The 16,523-nt window shown below is 45.9% G+C and overlaps 1 protein-coding gene across 1 annotated transcript in view; it reads right to left on the bottom strand.

Moving 5' to 3' along the window:
• The window catches only part of LOC309974609 (ATP-binding cassette sub-family C member 4-like), a gene marked incomplete at its 5' end in the record, with an annotated part of 124,403 nt that extends 108,145 nt beyond the window's left edge, over positions 1-16,258 (bottom strand). Inside the window, 6 exon segments of the mRNA XM_082859267.1 lie at positions 4,909-5,100; positions 8,857-8,958; positions 9,513-9,572; positions 14,295-14,580; positions 14,653-14,813; positions 16,217-16,258. Of these exon segments, the coding sequence (XP_082715393.1) occupies positions 4,909-5,100; positions 8,857-8,958; positions 9,513-9,572; positions 14,295-14,580; positions 14,653-14,813; positions 16,217-16,258 (843 nt within the window).
• Between the last annotated feature and the right edge of the window lie 265 nt (positions 16,259-16,523).

The following is a 16,523-nucleotide window of genomic DNA, read 5'->3' as shown; positions in this document are numbered from 1 at the left end:
TCACGAAAAACAATGAGCCATTTTAAGATAGGTTTCCAGCCTTAAACACACGCACACATGCGCACACACGGTTACTTAGCCTCCGTTTCACTGTTGACAGTCCTTGCAAACTGTTCCACTTAGATTTTGTGCCTTGATTTTATGTCATTTTGGTTTCCTTCTCAAAACTGCACCTAGCTATAGCACAGCAATCTTCACCACATTCTAGAAGAGGCACTTAAATCTCTTTCATTTAGCACAGTTAGGCCATATGAAACAGGCTCTCTGAGTCTGGTAGTAGGACTTCAAGTGTGTTATTTACTCTGCAAATTATTTATGGACCAGCCCCAAATGGGAAAACCATTTCAAAGGATTTGAAGTAAAATCCAAGTCAGGCTAATTTCCCAGCCACCATTTTCCAATTAGGTTAAAGGGAAAAGCCTGAGTTGAGCATATATTATAGTTCCTCCCACTGGAGGCATTGTTACCTTTCAGTTAAATTTCACCAACTTGCACTGAAAAGCAGTATATAGACTAGAGAAACACAAGGAAATGGCGACGCTGGTTTGATGCCACCCGTCCTGAAGCACATCGAGGGCCCTTCAGCGATGGTGGAGACTTACAGTAGAAACATCACGGAGCAGAGACAGATGTGAGGTCCTGGCAGAGGAGGGCTGGGTTCCAGAGTCAAACAGCAGGGGGTCTCTCTGCCTTTCTTCACAGTTTTTCTTCCATTTGGAATTGGCCCTCCTCGCACAACCTGTCAATATCCTGCCCATCTTTCCAGGCTCAGCCCAAACACACTCTTCCATGAAACCATCCTGGAGTCGTCTCTTTTCCTGCTGGGTTCCTAAGGCTTTGCTTACATCTTTCATGAAGGACCTTCTCTCAGCTCCTGGAGTGGGGAAGCTCTGTGCACCAAGCACTGTTCTGAACCCTGATACCGATTATCTCTAATCCTCACAACAAGCTGCACAGTAAGTACTGGCCCCATTTCACAGATGAGGAAACTGAGACTAAGTGAGGTTACATCGTTGGTCTGAGGACTGTCAGCTTTTAAACAGAAGAGCTGGAATCTGAACAAGCTCACGGCAGTTCATAGCCTTCTGCTCTTTCACATCATGCTATCCAAGTGGTGACTGAAAAGTATATTTGAAATGAAGGCAATACTAAAATAATTCAGGACTTGAAGACCTCTATACCTAGATAAGGAAGTATCAATAAACTTATTATTCTATGACTGTCAAGGCAATCTGAAAGTGTCCAAGTTGGCAGGAATGTGGTAAATATGAAATAAAAGTACAAGCTGTGGGCACCCAAGAGGGGTTTGTAAATTCAAGCGATCTATGTGAGAAAATATTAAACTAGAATTTATCACTGTGATACCTTTAAATATGTATCGCCTGAAAGTTTTTAAGAGCCTTCAAGTGGCTGAAGATAATATGTAGACAAATGTGACATACTATATTACTTGTGTTATGGTAACAGAATATTTTTATTGTCGATTTATATAATGTACTATGTGCAGAGCACCTATATAAATATTAACTCAAAAATGGAAGTTAAATACTCCTTCCTTCTTACATGTCACATTTTATGGATGTGATTCTACCAAAAACTAGCTGAGCTTATAATTAATAGCTAATTTATTTTCAAAATCACTCTAACATTTATAGAGTACGTGTTACATCCCTAGCAATCAGGTGCTTTAAAATCATTACTGCATTTCATCCTCAAAACAACCTCATGAGGTTGACAGTATTATTATCTCCACTTTACAGATGAAGAAACAGGCTTGTAAGGTTCAGACAATCAACCGAAATCACACACCTGGTCAACAGAGACCCTGAGACCCAATCCCTGAGCCTTCTGACTCCTGGGCCTTGGAGTTGATGTCATCAGCCTGAATCGATGTTGCCAAATGTGATTACGTCTTATCTCTCTACTTTGTTACATAAAAGTTTTCAGCTCAATGAGCTTTAATGTTTACTTCAACTAGATATAGTATAATGCATTTATATTATTATTAACATATGTAATTACGTTAACTAGACCTAGTATAATACATCTGTGTTGTTATTAACATATGTAATACAAGAAATGTTGCTTTTTTTGTTTTTTTTCCTCAGGATTTGGGGGAAGTGGGAGGTAAGGAGATCTGTAAGGAGAAACCTTTATTATATTTATATGTACCTACAGTACATATGTATGGATGTAGAGAAAAGGGCTATAAGAGTAACAATAGCTACAATTTACTAAAAACCTGGCATATTTGCATTTTATAGGCACTGCCTGTAGTCTTTACAGTAATGCCACACCTCCCCCATTTAATAAGAGAGGAAACAGACATATACCTGGAGTTACCACCCAAGACTGTTTCTCTCTAAAGGCCAAGGCTTTTCTACTACCTGTGCAGTCTCTGTATCTACAGGCCAAAATAATTCCAGAATGCCACTATTATCTGTGACTGTCTTATGCCCATCCACTGACACAGGGATTCCAGAAGGAGATAAGCAGAGGATCTCATTACTCATTAAGTGGTTCCCAGGTGTCGTAAAGACCTTGCTGACCCCTTGCTAATCAGAGTCATAGACGACATTTCAGAGCAGCAGCAAAACCTCTTGGAAACCCTCTGACCCAAGGCCTTCATTTTGCTGCAGAAACGTCAGAGGCCCAGGCAGGAAACAGGACGTGTCCAAAGTGACAGCAGCAAGTGACAAAGCCGAGGCCAGGACTCCGCTCTCCACTCCTTCTCCGCCCTGGGCCTCCCTTCCTGCCAAGGAGGGAATGGGCACGAGGGCCCCAACTCTATGTCCCGATCACGCAGCACAACGGGAGAGCAGTCCGTGTTTATAAACCTCACATCACGTACAGAAGAATCGCTGTGCAGCCCAATCCCGCAGGGGCCCCTTCCCACCAGAGTCTGTGCCGCAGGGACACCCGAGGGTGGGTGAAGCCCCAGGACACAGCCCGAGTTACTGGGCCCATCACCCCACGGGGCTGGGGCAAAGCCTCAATCGCCGGGGAAAACGCTGAATGGAAGCCCCTATCTCAACATCTGCTTTCCTCCAGAGATGCTCAAATGTTGGGGGGAAAGACAGGGCTGAGCGTCACCAGAAAGGCAAGGTCGTGAAAGAAACACCCACACACTGGCCTAGGTCTCTGCAGTATGATCTGGGAATCGGGAGCTGGACGTGATTAAAGGTAAAGAGGAAATGTCTGAGATCTGCTTATTCCACATTCAACCTTACCTTCATCCATCACCCGCTGTTTAAAAAGTTCCTTCTTTTAAATTTCTTCATTTGAGAGGCAGCATGACACCGTGGAAAAGCATGGAGTCTAGAGTCATGCAGGGACAGACTGAACGTGAGGTGCAAATGTTGGGGACAGCGGTTTCATCTCTCCAAGCCTCAGTTTTACCAACTACAGAATGAGGGTGGTGACATCGAGGACTCACAAAACATTAATAACCCCTATACTTTTTATGTGCGCGCATGAGCGTCTGTGAGCGACAGAAAAATGATTTGCACGTGGACTCTGAATAAATGAGAGCTACCGTTCTCACTGTTATACATGTGCTTTCCCCCTTCTTTTCTTCCACAATATATATACCACTTAACAAAAACCTAGCTCATTACTGCTAACTTATGTCATTTCTGCAAATGCACAATCTCCCATTAACAATAACCTGGGAGAAAGAAATAGAAGCCCAGTAAACGAGCAAGCAATTCTGTTTTGTCCACATCAACTGATGCAATCTATGATGTTCAAGCCATTGTTCAAGCAGAATTACTCTTTCCTCACAAAGCGGGCGGGTTTGGAGCCCTCAACACCACGCCCTTGAAAGCCTGTCCCAGCCTCTTCCTCGCAGCATAAAAGGGCAGTCAGACGTCCAGAATGCACTGAACAGACTCGGAGGGAGCCCTTTAATGCTATCATTCACTGATTTTTATCATCCAAGAGAGTAACATCGTATTTATCAGTATTTACATTTTTCTTTCTTTTTGCCAAATTACATTCTCCTATCAGATAAGTTCAGTTTTCGTCATTCATTCACTAAGTTCATTTAAATCCCAACAGAGTTAAATGTTTTCAGTTGCCATTTTCTATGAAACTCAAAGCCATTTGTGAAAACAACCTTTCCCCCAGTGAAACAATGCAATAATAAGAAGAAATGTTAAAGCGTTCCGCTTTCCTTAAATAATAAAACACAAGTCAAAAATGAAGTGGAGAGGGAAGCCTACAGACTGAAAGGGAAGGAGGAGGCAGAAACCAAGCGCAGGAGGCAGACCTTATGTGGAGCCTGATTCAAACCACCAGCGAATGAGACTTCTCAGTGAGATGATTAACAACATGCAAACACGACTCGAAGGTTGACGATATTCAGGAATTTTGGTTACTTTTCAGGTGCAATAACGTGGCGACTTTTTTCCAGAGGCTTTCCTATCTTTTAGAGAAAACTAGTGAAATGTTTACAGATGAACTAATCTGAGGCCTAGGATCTGCTTCAGAATAATCTGGGGTGGGAGTGGGGCTGGCAGTGGGCAGGGGTAGAGATACAGCAAGACTGGCCACGAGCCGATCCTGGCTGAAGCTGGGGGCGGGTAACTGAGAGTTCATTACACTGTGCTCTCTATTTTTTACAAATTTTTGTAATTGCCCATTAAAAAGAGAAGTTAAAAGTGAATAAAACTTCACAAAGTGAAACAACTCCCTCCCCAAAAAAGACATTCTATGATTGTTGGTATCACATCAGGATTCAAATAGTGACACACATGTGTGCATATTTACTCAGAAGACGAGATTAAAGTATTAAACATGAAAAGATCTTTCAAAATTTGAAAGAAACTTTTAACAAACCTTGTAGTTTAAACCAACGCTCTCATTATTTGAAATTCGAATATATGCAACTCAAAAGTCATGACTCACTTTTTTCAAAGCACAAGCCTTTATTACTTTTTCATATCGTTCTTTTTCATATTTCTTCCCAAATAGAATATTACTCCTCAGAGTTCCTGGAAACACCCAGGGCTGCTGAGAAACATACGCGATCCTCCCGTGCACGCTGACCAGCCCCTGGCTCGGGGGCAGCTCCCCCAGCACAGCACTCAACAGTGACGACTGAAACAGATGGCAACACACACGCGTGAACAGGCAGCACTCAGGACGGACACGCCCCGCAGAACAACTGTCCCCACCCTGGGCGCTTGATAAACGATAGAACCCTTTCCTTTAGAATAACGAAAAAATAAGATTCTAAACCCTTTCATTCAGAATCTTATTCTGAAGGAATAGGATTAAGTACAGTATTCTAAACGCTTTCGTTTAGAATAGGATTAAGGCAGTCAGGACAAAAAAAAAAGGAAGAATAACACCATTGGTCAAGGTAAACTAATGGTTGATAAGGATTATTAATAAAGTGCTATATTCAGCAAAGACTAATTAAGAATGTTTAACATTCTTAACTAGCAGAGCAGCCCAGCAGGACGTGTATTTCATGTATCTGATGTATAATGCAGCTGTTCTTGCATCCAGGTATCCTTTATTGACAAATACTTGCTCTTAAAAACCTGTGTGTGAAGAATATATCCAAAATTATTAAAAGAACTCTGAAGTGAGTTGTGTCCAAAGAGCAAAAGTCCGTCATAAAGGAAGTCATCCCCCTCTTGTGTACACATCCCCCTCTTGTGTACACATCCCACGTTTAGAGTTCTGTATTTTGTTGTACAGAACACAGGAGACTAGCATGTGCACATGTCCTTAAAATCTCTTGCAACACACAGGGGTGGCGCGTCTGTGTCCACAGCATCACAGCGCTCGCCACACTGGGCTGAAATGATCTGCCTGCGTGTCTGTCTCGCCCCAGAACCTGGCTGCCTCTGGAGGGCAGAGGCGTCTGCGGCTTGCTCACGTCTGTATCTTTAGCTCCAGCACATGGCTGCACACTCACTACACGTGCACTGACGGGACCAACTCAAGTCACACGAGGAAATGCTCAGAGCTTCCCGGAAGAGCCATTACAACCTCCAGACCTCCTGGAGGGCCCACTGTGACAGAAAGAAGTCCCCACGGTCTCAGTCTGTCCTGAACAGCTGTCACATAAATCATTTCCTTCACTGAGACGTCCAAAGTCCCGACAAGCAGTTCCCAACTGTGTAACATGAGGCACCAGGAAGGAAAACACAACGTGCTTACTAGCTTATTAAAATAATGTACTTAATAGAATATTCAGTACGAGGTTTTTAATCATTTGTAAGGTTTCATTATGACCCTTGGTTTTAACTATTTCATTAATCTCCACAAGGTGGCAGCATAAGTGCATACATGCCTGGCCCTTTACTAACAAATAATTTGAAATCTCCACTAATCGCTCCATTTTCATTTGATAAAGAATGAATCTCAGTAACGCTCAGCATGCAAAGGGGCACTTTATAGGATAAAGTCACTCTTGGTAAATTAACTCTTACAAATAACGGTCAAAGCTCTAATTCCACGAGAGCTCTAATTGAACACCAACTGCAACAAAAAATGGGGAATAAAGAAATTAATTATGGGGACTTCCCTGGTGGCGTAGTGGTTAAGAATCCACCTGCCAATGCAGGGGACCCAACACAGCCAAATATAAATGAATAAATAAATTAATTAAAAAAAACTCTATTAAAAAATTAATTATGACATCATGGGTCAGAGTGATAAAGCCTCATGTTTATACATGTTTCATGCATTACCTGTCCTGGCTAAACAGGGGCAATAAAGTACTTCTACTGTAAGAAAAACAAAAACCATGAAGATACCTGCGACAGCACACAGTCCAACGCGAGGGAGAAGGACAAAGTACTCATCGTGCCAATCGCAGGTCGTATTCCTGAGAGACTAAGAGTGTATGCATGTGTTAAGAAAACTGTCAGTAACTGCTAACGTTTAAAAAGAAAAAAAAGAGTGGTTACACTTGATTAGTAAAATGCCCGAAAGATCGAAAGGCAGAGTCTGCATCATCTTCAAAATGAAAAATTTTGCTGGAGAGAACTAAACTAATTATAAAACATTCACATACTAAAAAAAAATGACAATTATTTTTCATCACCAAAAAAACTAGCCCCAGATTTTATAGGTATTACAAATCTATCAATAAGAGGCTAGATTTTAATACATGAGAAACATTTTTTAAGCTTCTCCATTCCTTTCTTCCTGTCTGACGCCTAGGGTTCCCATTTTACTACCTTTCACTCAGTTACGACAAGAAAACAATGAGCCACATACAAACAACAGCTTCCCGTTAGCCCTTCACAGTCCGTCAGGGCCAGACACTGAGTTCCCTCCCTGTTCAGGCTTCAGGATCGGGCACTGCTCAGCCGTGACCAGAAGGGGGCAGCACTAGACAGCGCAGGGGTACCGGGGACTGTCTCCTGATTATACAGGCTCAGGGGGCACTGACTCAACAAGGACGGTCTGAGGGATGATCATCTGATCATCAGCTGAGCCCCACTCTGTAACAGAGACCGTTTGAAATCCCTGCCCCGTGGCGATTTGGAGGCTCTCACAGGACCATTTATTTTAAAGCTTCAAGACTGAGACCAAGTCCCATCATTTCATGAATGAGACCTGGGTCCCCGAAAACCTCCCCCACCTGCCCACCTGGCTGTATAGCGGAGCAGGTTACAAAGCTCATGTCTATCTCCTGCCTCCCAACCCAGCATGGCCTTCATTCAGAAGCAGCTTCTCCCCAAAACCTCCAATGTCTGTGCCCCTCCCGCTCCGAGGGCTCTCTCACCCATGACCTAAGTCGACAGGTCCTAATTACTAACGACCCCAGCGTGGAGCAGAATCCTTCCATAGGCAAGGCCAGGACAACAGAATAGGGTGTTCTGTAGCATAATGCAAGTTGCACAGAAGTCTGAGAACATGTTACTAAGTTCTTGAAAGAAGAACAAAGGAGCTCATTTTAAAATGCTACATAGTTTGGTACAAAAGAAATTTGATAATGGGTCATTCAAAGTACGTGTTAGCATTCACACAGAGTCGCCTTTATAATGGAACTTTAATGATGCTTTCCATAAATGTGCATTATGATGAGAAATACCACACTGGAGGTACATCCATGTGCACAGAGGACCATGAAACCAGGGGGCAGGGGGCGCGTTTCAGTCGTCGGTAAAGGGGCTGCACAGGGTGTGCAATATTGACAACTTCTTGAGAGCAGACCCTGTGTTTTCTGTTTGCCTGCACATCATAAATAAACCAAGTGTTGGAAAATCACCAGTTCTCCCTGTCAGCTTGCCACACAGCGCAACCCTCCAACTGGGAATCACTGGTGCTCACTATGTCCTCCTGCTGTCGCCTCCCCGTCCCTGGCTGCCACCAAAGTAGCCAGAACCATCTAGAAGCTTAAGATGCGGAGCCTCCACCCTGCCCGACAGTAAAGATCTGTATGAAGATCCATGGCTTCACTCCATATGTAATAAGATGATCTGAGAATTCAAGGCAAAAAACGTACACTGATTCCCCAAAGCCTCTGGTCTGTAACAACTGTTTATGTACCTGTTAGTTAACCCATTCCATACTGCAGCATTTTGTCTGTCCAATCCTATAAAGTCTAACATTACAAACGTACGTACTTGAAGTTCAAAATGTGCTAATACTTTGAAAGCTCTCCTGAAAATGAGATAGAGAGCAACATGTCAAATGTCTTAGGCTGATTTTATACTTAATCTCCAGTAGTTGCAAACCTATTCCTGATTTTGAGAATTTTTATAACATACTTCCAGTAAATGAGCAAATCACACTTTACAACATGAGTAAAGTCTGAAAATTCTCTGAAAAATCTATGTCTTCAGTTGTCTGTTAGCAGTCAAGATCTTAGGATGAAGAATTTGTTACCTCATCCCAAAAGGCAGTGAAATCTTGCACGTCCACTACGGTTTTACCATCTGATGGCAGCTGAGGGTTGCACTGGGATATCTCATCAAGTAACGGAAAAGTCTACAGAAAAGGAAAAACAGATTGTTTAAACTGCAGGAACAAAATGCAAACAAAAATAATCGCTTTCCTGGAATTTGCAAGAAAAAACTTTATACAGCTTAGATATCATTTTGCCAACTATATTTAAAATGTTGGTTCACATCAGAACATACTAAATAATATATAGAATAATATATACTATTATTATAGCATATAGTATATACAATCATACAGTATACATAGTATACATGTATAGATTATTATATATATTATATATATTACATATGTTTGTGTGTGTGTGTATGTGTGTGTGTGTGTATATATATATATATATAAATAAAACAAAGACTTCCAGGCCATGAGAAAAGTTGTAACTTTCTCAACAAGGATACTGGTTTACTAGATCCTCCTTAAGGAGAAAATACGGCTCCAAACTCCAACACATGTAAAACCTGGACATTTTTATTGTTTTACTCTTGTGTTACTAACAACAAACAGGGGAGTTGGAGTGGGTAGGAACTGATTCCATAAATATTTCCTGAATCCCACCATATACCAAGCACCATGTGACATACTAGGAACACAGAGAGGAAGGCCATTCCCAGGCCTTCAGGAATCAGGTGGCACAGGACAGGCTGGGAACACAAGACAAATGGCAGAGACTCAACGAAAACCCTGGCTCTGCCTGTCTTGAGTCGTGACGTTTTCCTGGGCACTTAAGTATACTCTGGTCTTCTCACACACGTTAACTCAATATCACTGCTTGTCATTAACTATCACTCAGATCATTGCTCTAAAAATGAAAAGCTCTTATTAAGTTTCTATCTCTTAAAAAATAGTTTACAAGCATCTATTCACAATCACTTGTCTCTCCTTAGTCAGTGCCCTCTCTCCTCGACAGCAGGAATGGCTGCATCTCCCCCTTATTATTTTCATACCACTTAGGAGCTATTCAATGCAATTCAGCTGAACAGACCAAGTCCTGCGAACCAGTACTGAACTAACATAATCATATATAGGAAAACTCCCTCTTGCCCTGCAAATGCTGGACATAATTCAACGAGAAAAGCTACAGTGGTAGAGAAATACCACCCTCGCTGCCCACTCCCCGCCCCCCAAGAACTGTGAATGTGTGGCAAAGACTGCTGGCTGTCCCCCAAATCTGCTCTCGTTCTTCTGAGATAACAAACCCCAGATTTCAGCTGGCACCTGGCAGCCTGGAAGGAGGCCCTCTCTCTCCAGCACCCCCGAGCAGATAGGTGTAGCCATGTGACTACATCCAGGCCGGTGGAAAGTGACAACGTCCGGGACCTTCATCCACCCCACGGCCTAGGCCTCGGAGGTTACCAGCTGGGTCAAGGCCACATGCAGAGGAGTAACAAGAGAGAAGGAGTCTGGGTCCCTAACACCCTGGAGGATCATACTAACCACGGAACTTGTTATGGGGTGAACTGTATCCCCACAGAAAAGCTATATTGAAGTCCTAACCACAGTTACCTCAAAACGTGACTTCATTGGGAAATTGGGTTGTTGCAGATGTAATCCATTAAGGTGAGATCACACTGGAGTAGGGTGGGCCTGATACTGAGCAGGACCCTGCAGGGCTCCCGGGCTCAAAAGCCTTTCTGAGTCGCACATTTCTTTGATTACAGGAAATAGGCTTCGTTCAGCCTCCACGACCTTCCCTGAGTTCCAACAGGCAGGTTCAAGCTGTTGTTAATCAGGGGAGGGAGGGGATGGGAGACAAGGAGAAACAGTCAAGAGAAACAATAGTACAGCCTTGCGGGCAGGGTCCTGGTTCCCCTTCCAGGGATACACAGAGAGATATCTTTTAGCTGTTTTGCAGATACTGAAACCCACACGAGGTGGGACAAGTTAACGGTTAAGCACATAGACCCCAGACCAGCTGGAACCAGAAGGTCGATGATGTTGACGCCCACTTACCTCCCCACCAACCAATCAGAAGACTGTCCACCAGCTGACCACGCCCTCTTTGAACCATTAATATAAAACTTCTCACTACCCCCTCCAGGTTGGGACACACAGTTTTGAGGGCATTAGCCCACTGTGGCCCCCTTTGCCTGGCAACGGAATAAAGCTATTCTTTTCTACTTCACCCAAAACTCTGTCTCCGAGATTTAATTCCGTGTCGGGATACAGAGGCCAGAGTCGGCTGCAGGCCCTGAATCCAATATCCTTGGTGGCCTTATGAGAGATGCAGAGACAGACAGACACACAGACAGAAAACCACCACACGACGATGGAGACAGAGGTTGGAGTGATGGCAGCTACAAGCCAAGGAACGCCAAGGTGTGCCTGCAACCGCCAGAAGCTAACAGAGGCAAGGAAGGATTCCCCCATCGACTAAAAAAATATATTCACAATCTAAAAGTTGACGGTGCTGTTTTATTCTGCAGTATTCTTAGGACTTGAAGCCCAGCAGGCAGCATCTCAAGTAACTACGAGAAAACTGCTCCAAGGAGGCGAGGCGGAGCTAGGATACAGAGGAGTTTTCCAACAAAGGGCAGGTAGTAGGAACGAAAGATTACTGTTAATTAAAGAAAACCAGATATCCCAAGTTAAGGAATTTAGTGCTTTTCTATGTATGGGAAGACGCAAGAGTCTGGGCTCACCGAAATCATTCCCTCGATATGCACCTCAGCTATCTGGGGCCAGTATCCTGTGTTTTCACATCCTGAGTCTCCCTTCCTGAGTTTCCTCAGGGCTCACCAGCTCATTCTGGAGCGCTGCAGTCGCTGATGAGTGTGACATCCTTGTTTACTGATACGGCAGGCAATATTCCATTTCTCACCCCTTGCAGGATTCAGAGAGATCTTGAACCTCCTGACATCTTGATTTCAGACTTCTAGCTTCCAGAACTGTGAAACAATAAATTTCTGTGGTTTGGGCTTCCCTGGTGGCGCGGTGGTTGAGAGTCTGCCTGCCGATGCAGGGGACGCGGGTTCGTGCCCTGGCCCGGGAAGATCCCACATGCCGTGGAGTGGCTGGGCCCGTGAGCCATGGCCGCTGAGTCTGCGCGTCCAGAGCCTGTGCTCCGCAACAGGAGAGGGCACAACAGTGAGAGGCCCGTGTACCGCAAAAAATAAAAAAAAATTTTAAAATAATTAAAAAAAAAAAGAAACCGGGCTTTGGGCATAATCCTAGTTCTGTCATTTACAAGCTATGTGAGGATGGGTGAGCTATTTCACCTGTTACAAGAGCCTGTTTCAGATAAGTCATGAATATTCCTCCCTCTCTTGACTCAATTCCCTCCCTTTTACCTCGACCCTCCTATATATATACAGTGCCTCAGCCCAAACTGGGTTGAGAAGTTGATTTGCGAACTAAGTTCCTGCTTCTCCATTCTTTGGCCATTGAATAAAGCTTGTGCTGTTTCAGACTCATCATCAGTTTAATTACTGGCTGTGGGAATCCGGATGGAAAAACAACCGCCCCGGCCAAGATAAGGGTTCTCAGCCTGGGCTAGGACCCTGGCATGAGTCCAGGCGACCAATTCGGTGACAAGTACAGCAGTTACCTACACAAGGAACATAGGCTCCAGAACAAGACCGCCTGGTTTGGGATCCTGCACCACCACTCACTTGCTATGTGATGGTAGGCAGCTTACTCAACCTCTCTGCTTCAGTGCCTTCAGGTGTAAAAGAAGAGGTAATAGCTCCTTTCCTTCCAGCAGGAAAACTGGAAATGGGTGCCTACCAAAATCAATGAGAAGCCTTCACCTTCCCATTTCCACCCACATACATTTTGAAAATGCACAAACAGAAGGTGTTTGGAGAGTTCCATGCCCTGCCTGAAGTTAAGGAGACATGTGTCTACTTTGTTAGTATTTACTTTAACTACACCCATACACCTTCTTCTAGGCCCCTCTTGCCTTACGGGCCATAAAATAGCCAAGAGAGGTAGCTACACACACTGAATACACCACAATCAAAACAAGCATAGGAGCTCCCATCCCCTGTGGATCCCCTAGACCATCCCATAGAAAAAGAAAACATCAGAATTTGCGGGAAAGATGAATGGGTTAAGGTCCAGAAACAAAAGATCTAATAATCACCCAAGTGTGATTAAAGCCCCAAGGTTTGGACTTCCCTGGTGGCACAGTGGTTAAGAATCCGCCTGCCAATGCAGGGGACACGGGCTCGAGCCCTGGTCCGGGAAGATCCCACATGCCGCGGAGCAACTAAGCCCGTGCGCCACAACTACTGAGCCTGTGCCCTAGAGCCCACATGCTGCAACTACTGAGCCCGAGTGCTACAACTACTGAAGCCCACGTGCCTAGAGCCTGTGCTCCGCAACAAGAGAAGCCAGAACAAAGAGTAGCCCCCGCTCGCCGCAACTAGAGAGAAAAGCCCGTGCACAGCAATGAAGACCTAACGCAGCCAAAAAAAAAAAAAAAAAAATCCACCTTCCAATACAGGGGACAAGGGTTCGATCCCTGGTCGCTGAACTAAGATCCCACATGTCACGGGACAACTAAGCCTGTGTGTTGCAACTACTGAGCCCACGCGCTCTGGAGCCCACAAACCACAACTAGAGAGAAGCCCACGCGTTGCAACGAAAGATCTCGTGTGCCACAGCTAAGACCCAATGCAGCCAAATAAATAACCAAAAGAAAAAAAAAAAGCCCCAAGTTGCAGGCCCATCTTGTTAGTAGTCCCAGCTACTAGATGGAAAACTTTAGTTAAGAGCTTCACCTCTCTGAGCCGTTTTTTATCTGTGTGTTTCCTCCCAGTTCAAGGAACCTTCAGTGGTTTCAGGACCAAATGATTCCTAGGCAGGACCACCTGCATCAAGACCATGCACTGCTTCTCCAAAGGCTAAAGATATGGATAAGACCCCTCAGGCTTCAGGGACCCCATCCCCAGAGTGGTCCTCAAAGGTGGAAGTGGAAATATTCGAAATAGGGAAAGGAGCTGGTCAAATACACACTCCAGTAGTGGCTGTGTGTCCCAATCAAAACGTCTTCAAGAATAGAATAAATATTAAATAAAAAATAAGTGTTTTTTAATCCTTAAATAAAAAATAAGTGTTTTTCACCAACACGAAATTTGCTATGATTAGGTACCAGGACATACAGTGAAAGACACACACGGAGAGAGGGAGGCAGAGAGAGACGTGGTCATAAACACAAGGACAGAGGGAGCCGGGTGCAGTTGGAACGCGCTGTCACATAAGATATATGGGAAGAGGTGGTGATATTACTGGAAGCCGGCAGCGGTCCAGGGCGCTAACTAGATACAGGAGGTTGTTAATAAGCTGATTGCTTTGGGGTAAAAAGGCTACAGCTTTAGTTCAAAACTGCGAATTCCTGAGCGGCATGGGGGAAGCCGGCTAACGGTGGGGTGCAGGGACTGCAGTCCCTCCTCCCGCTGGGTGGTGACGCCCCCGGGGCAGCCTCGGGTCTCAGCCTCCCCGCCTCCTGCTCTCTGGCGTTGCAGGTTGGCGGGGCGACTAGCGGCAAGGGAGGCAGACCCTGTGCCCCAGTCACCAGGTCGCCGGGTCTCCCTCCCCGGGCCTGCTCCCGCCCGGCCCACGCGCCCGGGCGCAAAGGGGAACACGCCGCCGGCGTGGGGAGGCTCCAGCGGCGGCGGAAAGCGCTCCCTCTGCCCAACACTCTGCCCGCTTAAAGGGCGCCGGCGGCGTCCGGCAGGGGCCCGCGTTAGCGGGGCGTCGCAGCTCAGGCGGGGCGCTCACCAGAACAGGCGGGAGCAGAGGTTCGCGTCCTGCAGCGGGCTGGGCGGCACCTCCGGGTACGCCGGCAGCATCTTGCCGGCGCTAGCGGGGAGTCTGGAGCCCCGGGCGCCTCCGCTCCGTAAGAACCTGGAGTGGAGCACCCGCGGCCGCTCCGTGCGCGTCTACCCCCAGCCACGCCGCCTTCCGGGAACGCCTAGTGTCGGGGGCGGGGAGGGGAGGAGCGCCCTCTACGCGCAGCTGTTAGAGGCCTGGGAGGCGAAGCCAGCGCGCAAGGTGCAGGGCTGCCGGACGAAGGGGGTCCGAGCGGACGCTGCCAGGAGCCACAGGCAGGTGTGAGGCAAGGCCGCAGGCGCAGTTGATGGAGGCGGGTAGGCGGGCTAAACAGCACACCGGGTCCAGCGCGCAGGCACCCACTTACTAGTACCTGGCTGCAAACTCTGCCAAAAGTGCTTGCTCTGAGCCCACGCACCCCAGAAGGTGGAGAGAGGAGGCTCAGGCTCTGACCGCCTTTGCTACTCAAAAATGTCCCCTGGGGGGCTTCCCTGGTGGCGCAGTGGTTGAGAGTCCGCCTGCCGATGCAGGGGACACGGGTTCGTGACCCGGTCCGGGAAGATCCCACATGCCGCGGAGCGGCTGGGCCCGTGTGCTCCGCAACGGGAGAGGCCACAGCAGCGAGAGGCCCGCGTACCGCAAAAAAAAAAAAAAAAAAAAAGTCATTATAGACACATATATGTACAAATTTATTTATGTACACATGTTTATCAGAGCAGTGCTTATTACAATATAATAGAATTTATAAACATTCTACGTTCAGCAATAGCAGAATGATTAAATAAGTCATTTTTAAACAAGTGTTTTTTGAACATCCATCAGACACCCTTCTAAACTGGGGATCAATGGTAAAAAAGGCATGTAAGTTTTATCTCCTCAAGAGGAAATAAAAGAGAGTAGTTGGAGACGGCCAGCAAACCCCGATTTAAATTGCACAGTCAAGAAACTTGAGCTGAAATGGGAAACCAAGAAGGAGCCAGCCTTGTCCAAATCTGGGAGAAAAAAAGATCCCCAAAAAGTGAAAACAAAAAATCCATGGCATTGGATAAGATAACTTGGGTGAGTGTAGATTTTTTTTAAAGGGAAGAGAGACCTGTTGCATCTGGAAGAGAGGGGAGGTCACTAGGCAAACTGCCACCCCCGAGACTGGGGAGGCCCCCCCAGTGAAGAGAGGAAATGGAGGCTTCCCAGAGCAAAACCACCAGGGGGACCTGTGCCTGGGGAGGAAAACCAGAACTATAACTGACAACTGCTGCAGGCTTAGTGTGACAATGAGAGTTAGAAACTACAGGGGGACCCAGTCATGCGAGGACTCACAACACGGTGAGATTTTCCTCCAGGAGCTCCACCAGGATCCTACAGAAAATACCAGAGAAAAATCCCTCAGCCTTCCTGCTGGGGGTGGGGGGAAAGTGCCAATTTGAAATAGACCCCAAGACTCCAAGGCTTGCCCTTGGGGGAAACTAGTTAACCAGAGTCTAACCTGCTGGGGTGTTAACTGAGCCTAACTGACCTGGGGGAAGAGAAATACCCAGTTCCAGCTGTCTCTAGCCATCCTGTCCCACATAAGGGAAGGGGTGGGGGGAGAAAAAAATGAGAAACACTTGTGAAATTCATGGTCCAGAGGCAGAAGCTCACTGGGGGATTGAGACTTAATTGTGGGAACTGCCTGCCCTCACACCTCACCACCTCATTACTAAGGCCTTGTTACAGCAGTTCCTTTAACCCAGGACATTGTGTCTGCATATCCAAAAAAAGTTACAAGGCACACCAAAAGCCAAAAAGAAAATTTTTTTTGAAGAGACAGAGCATGCGTCAGA

Source organism: Leucopleurus acutus (genome assembly GCF_964270905.1).
Source record: "Leucopleurus acutus genome assembly, chromosome: 18".
In the NCBI taxonomy this organism is placed as follows: domain Eukaryota; kingdom Metazoa; phylum Chordata; class Mammalia; order Artiodactyla; family Delphinidae; genus Leucopleurus; species Leucopleurus acutus.
Note: the sequence above shows the minus strand (reverse complement) of the source record. Positions and strands in the feature narration are given on the sequence as shown.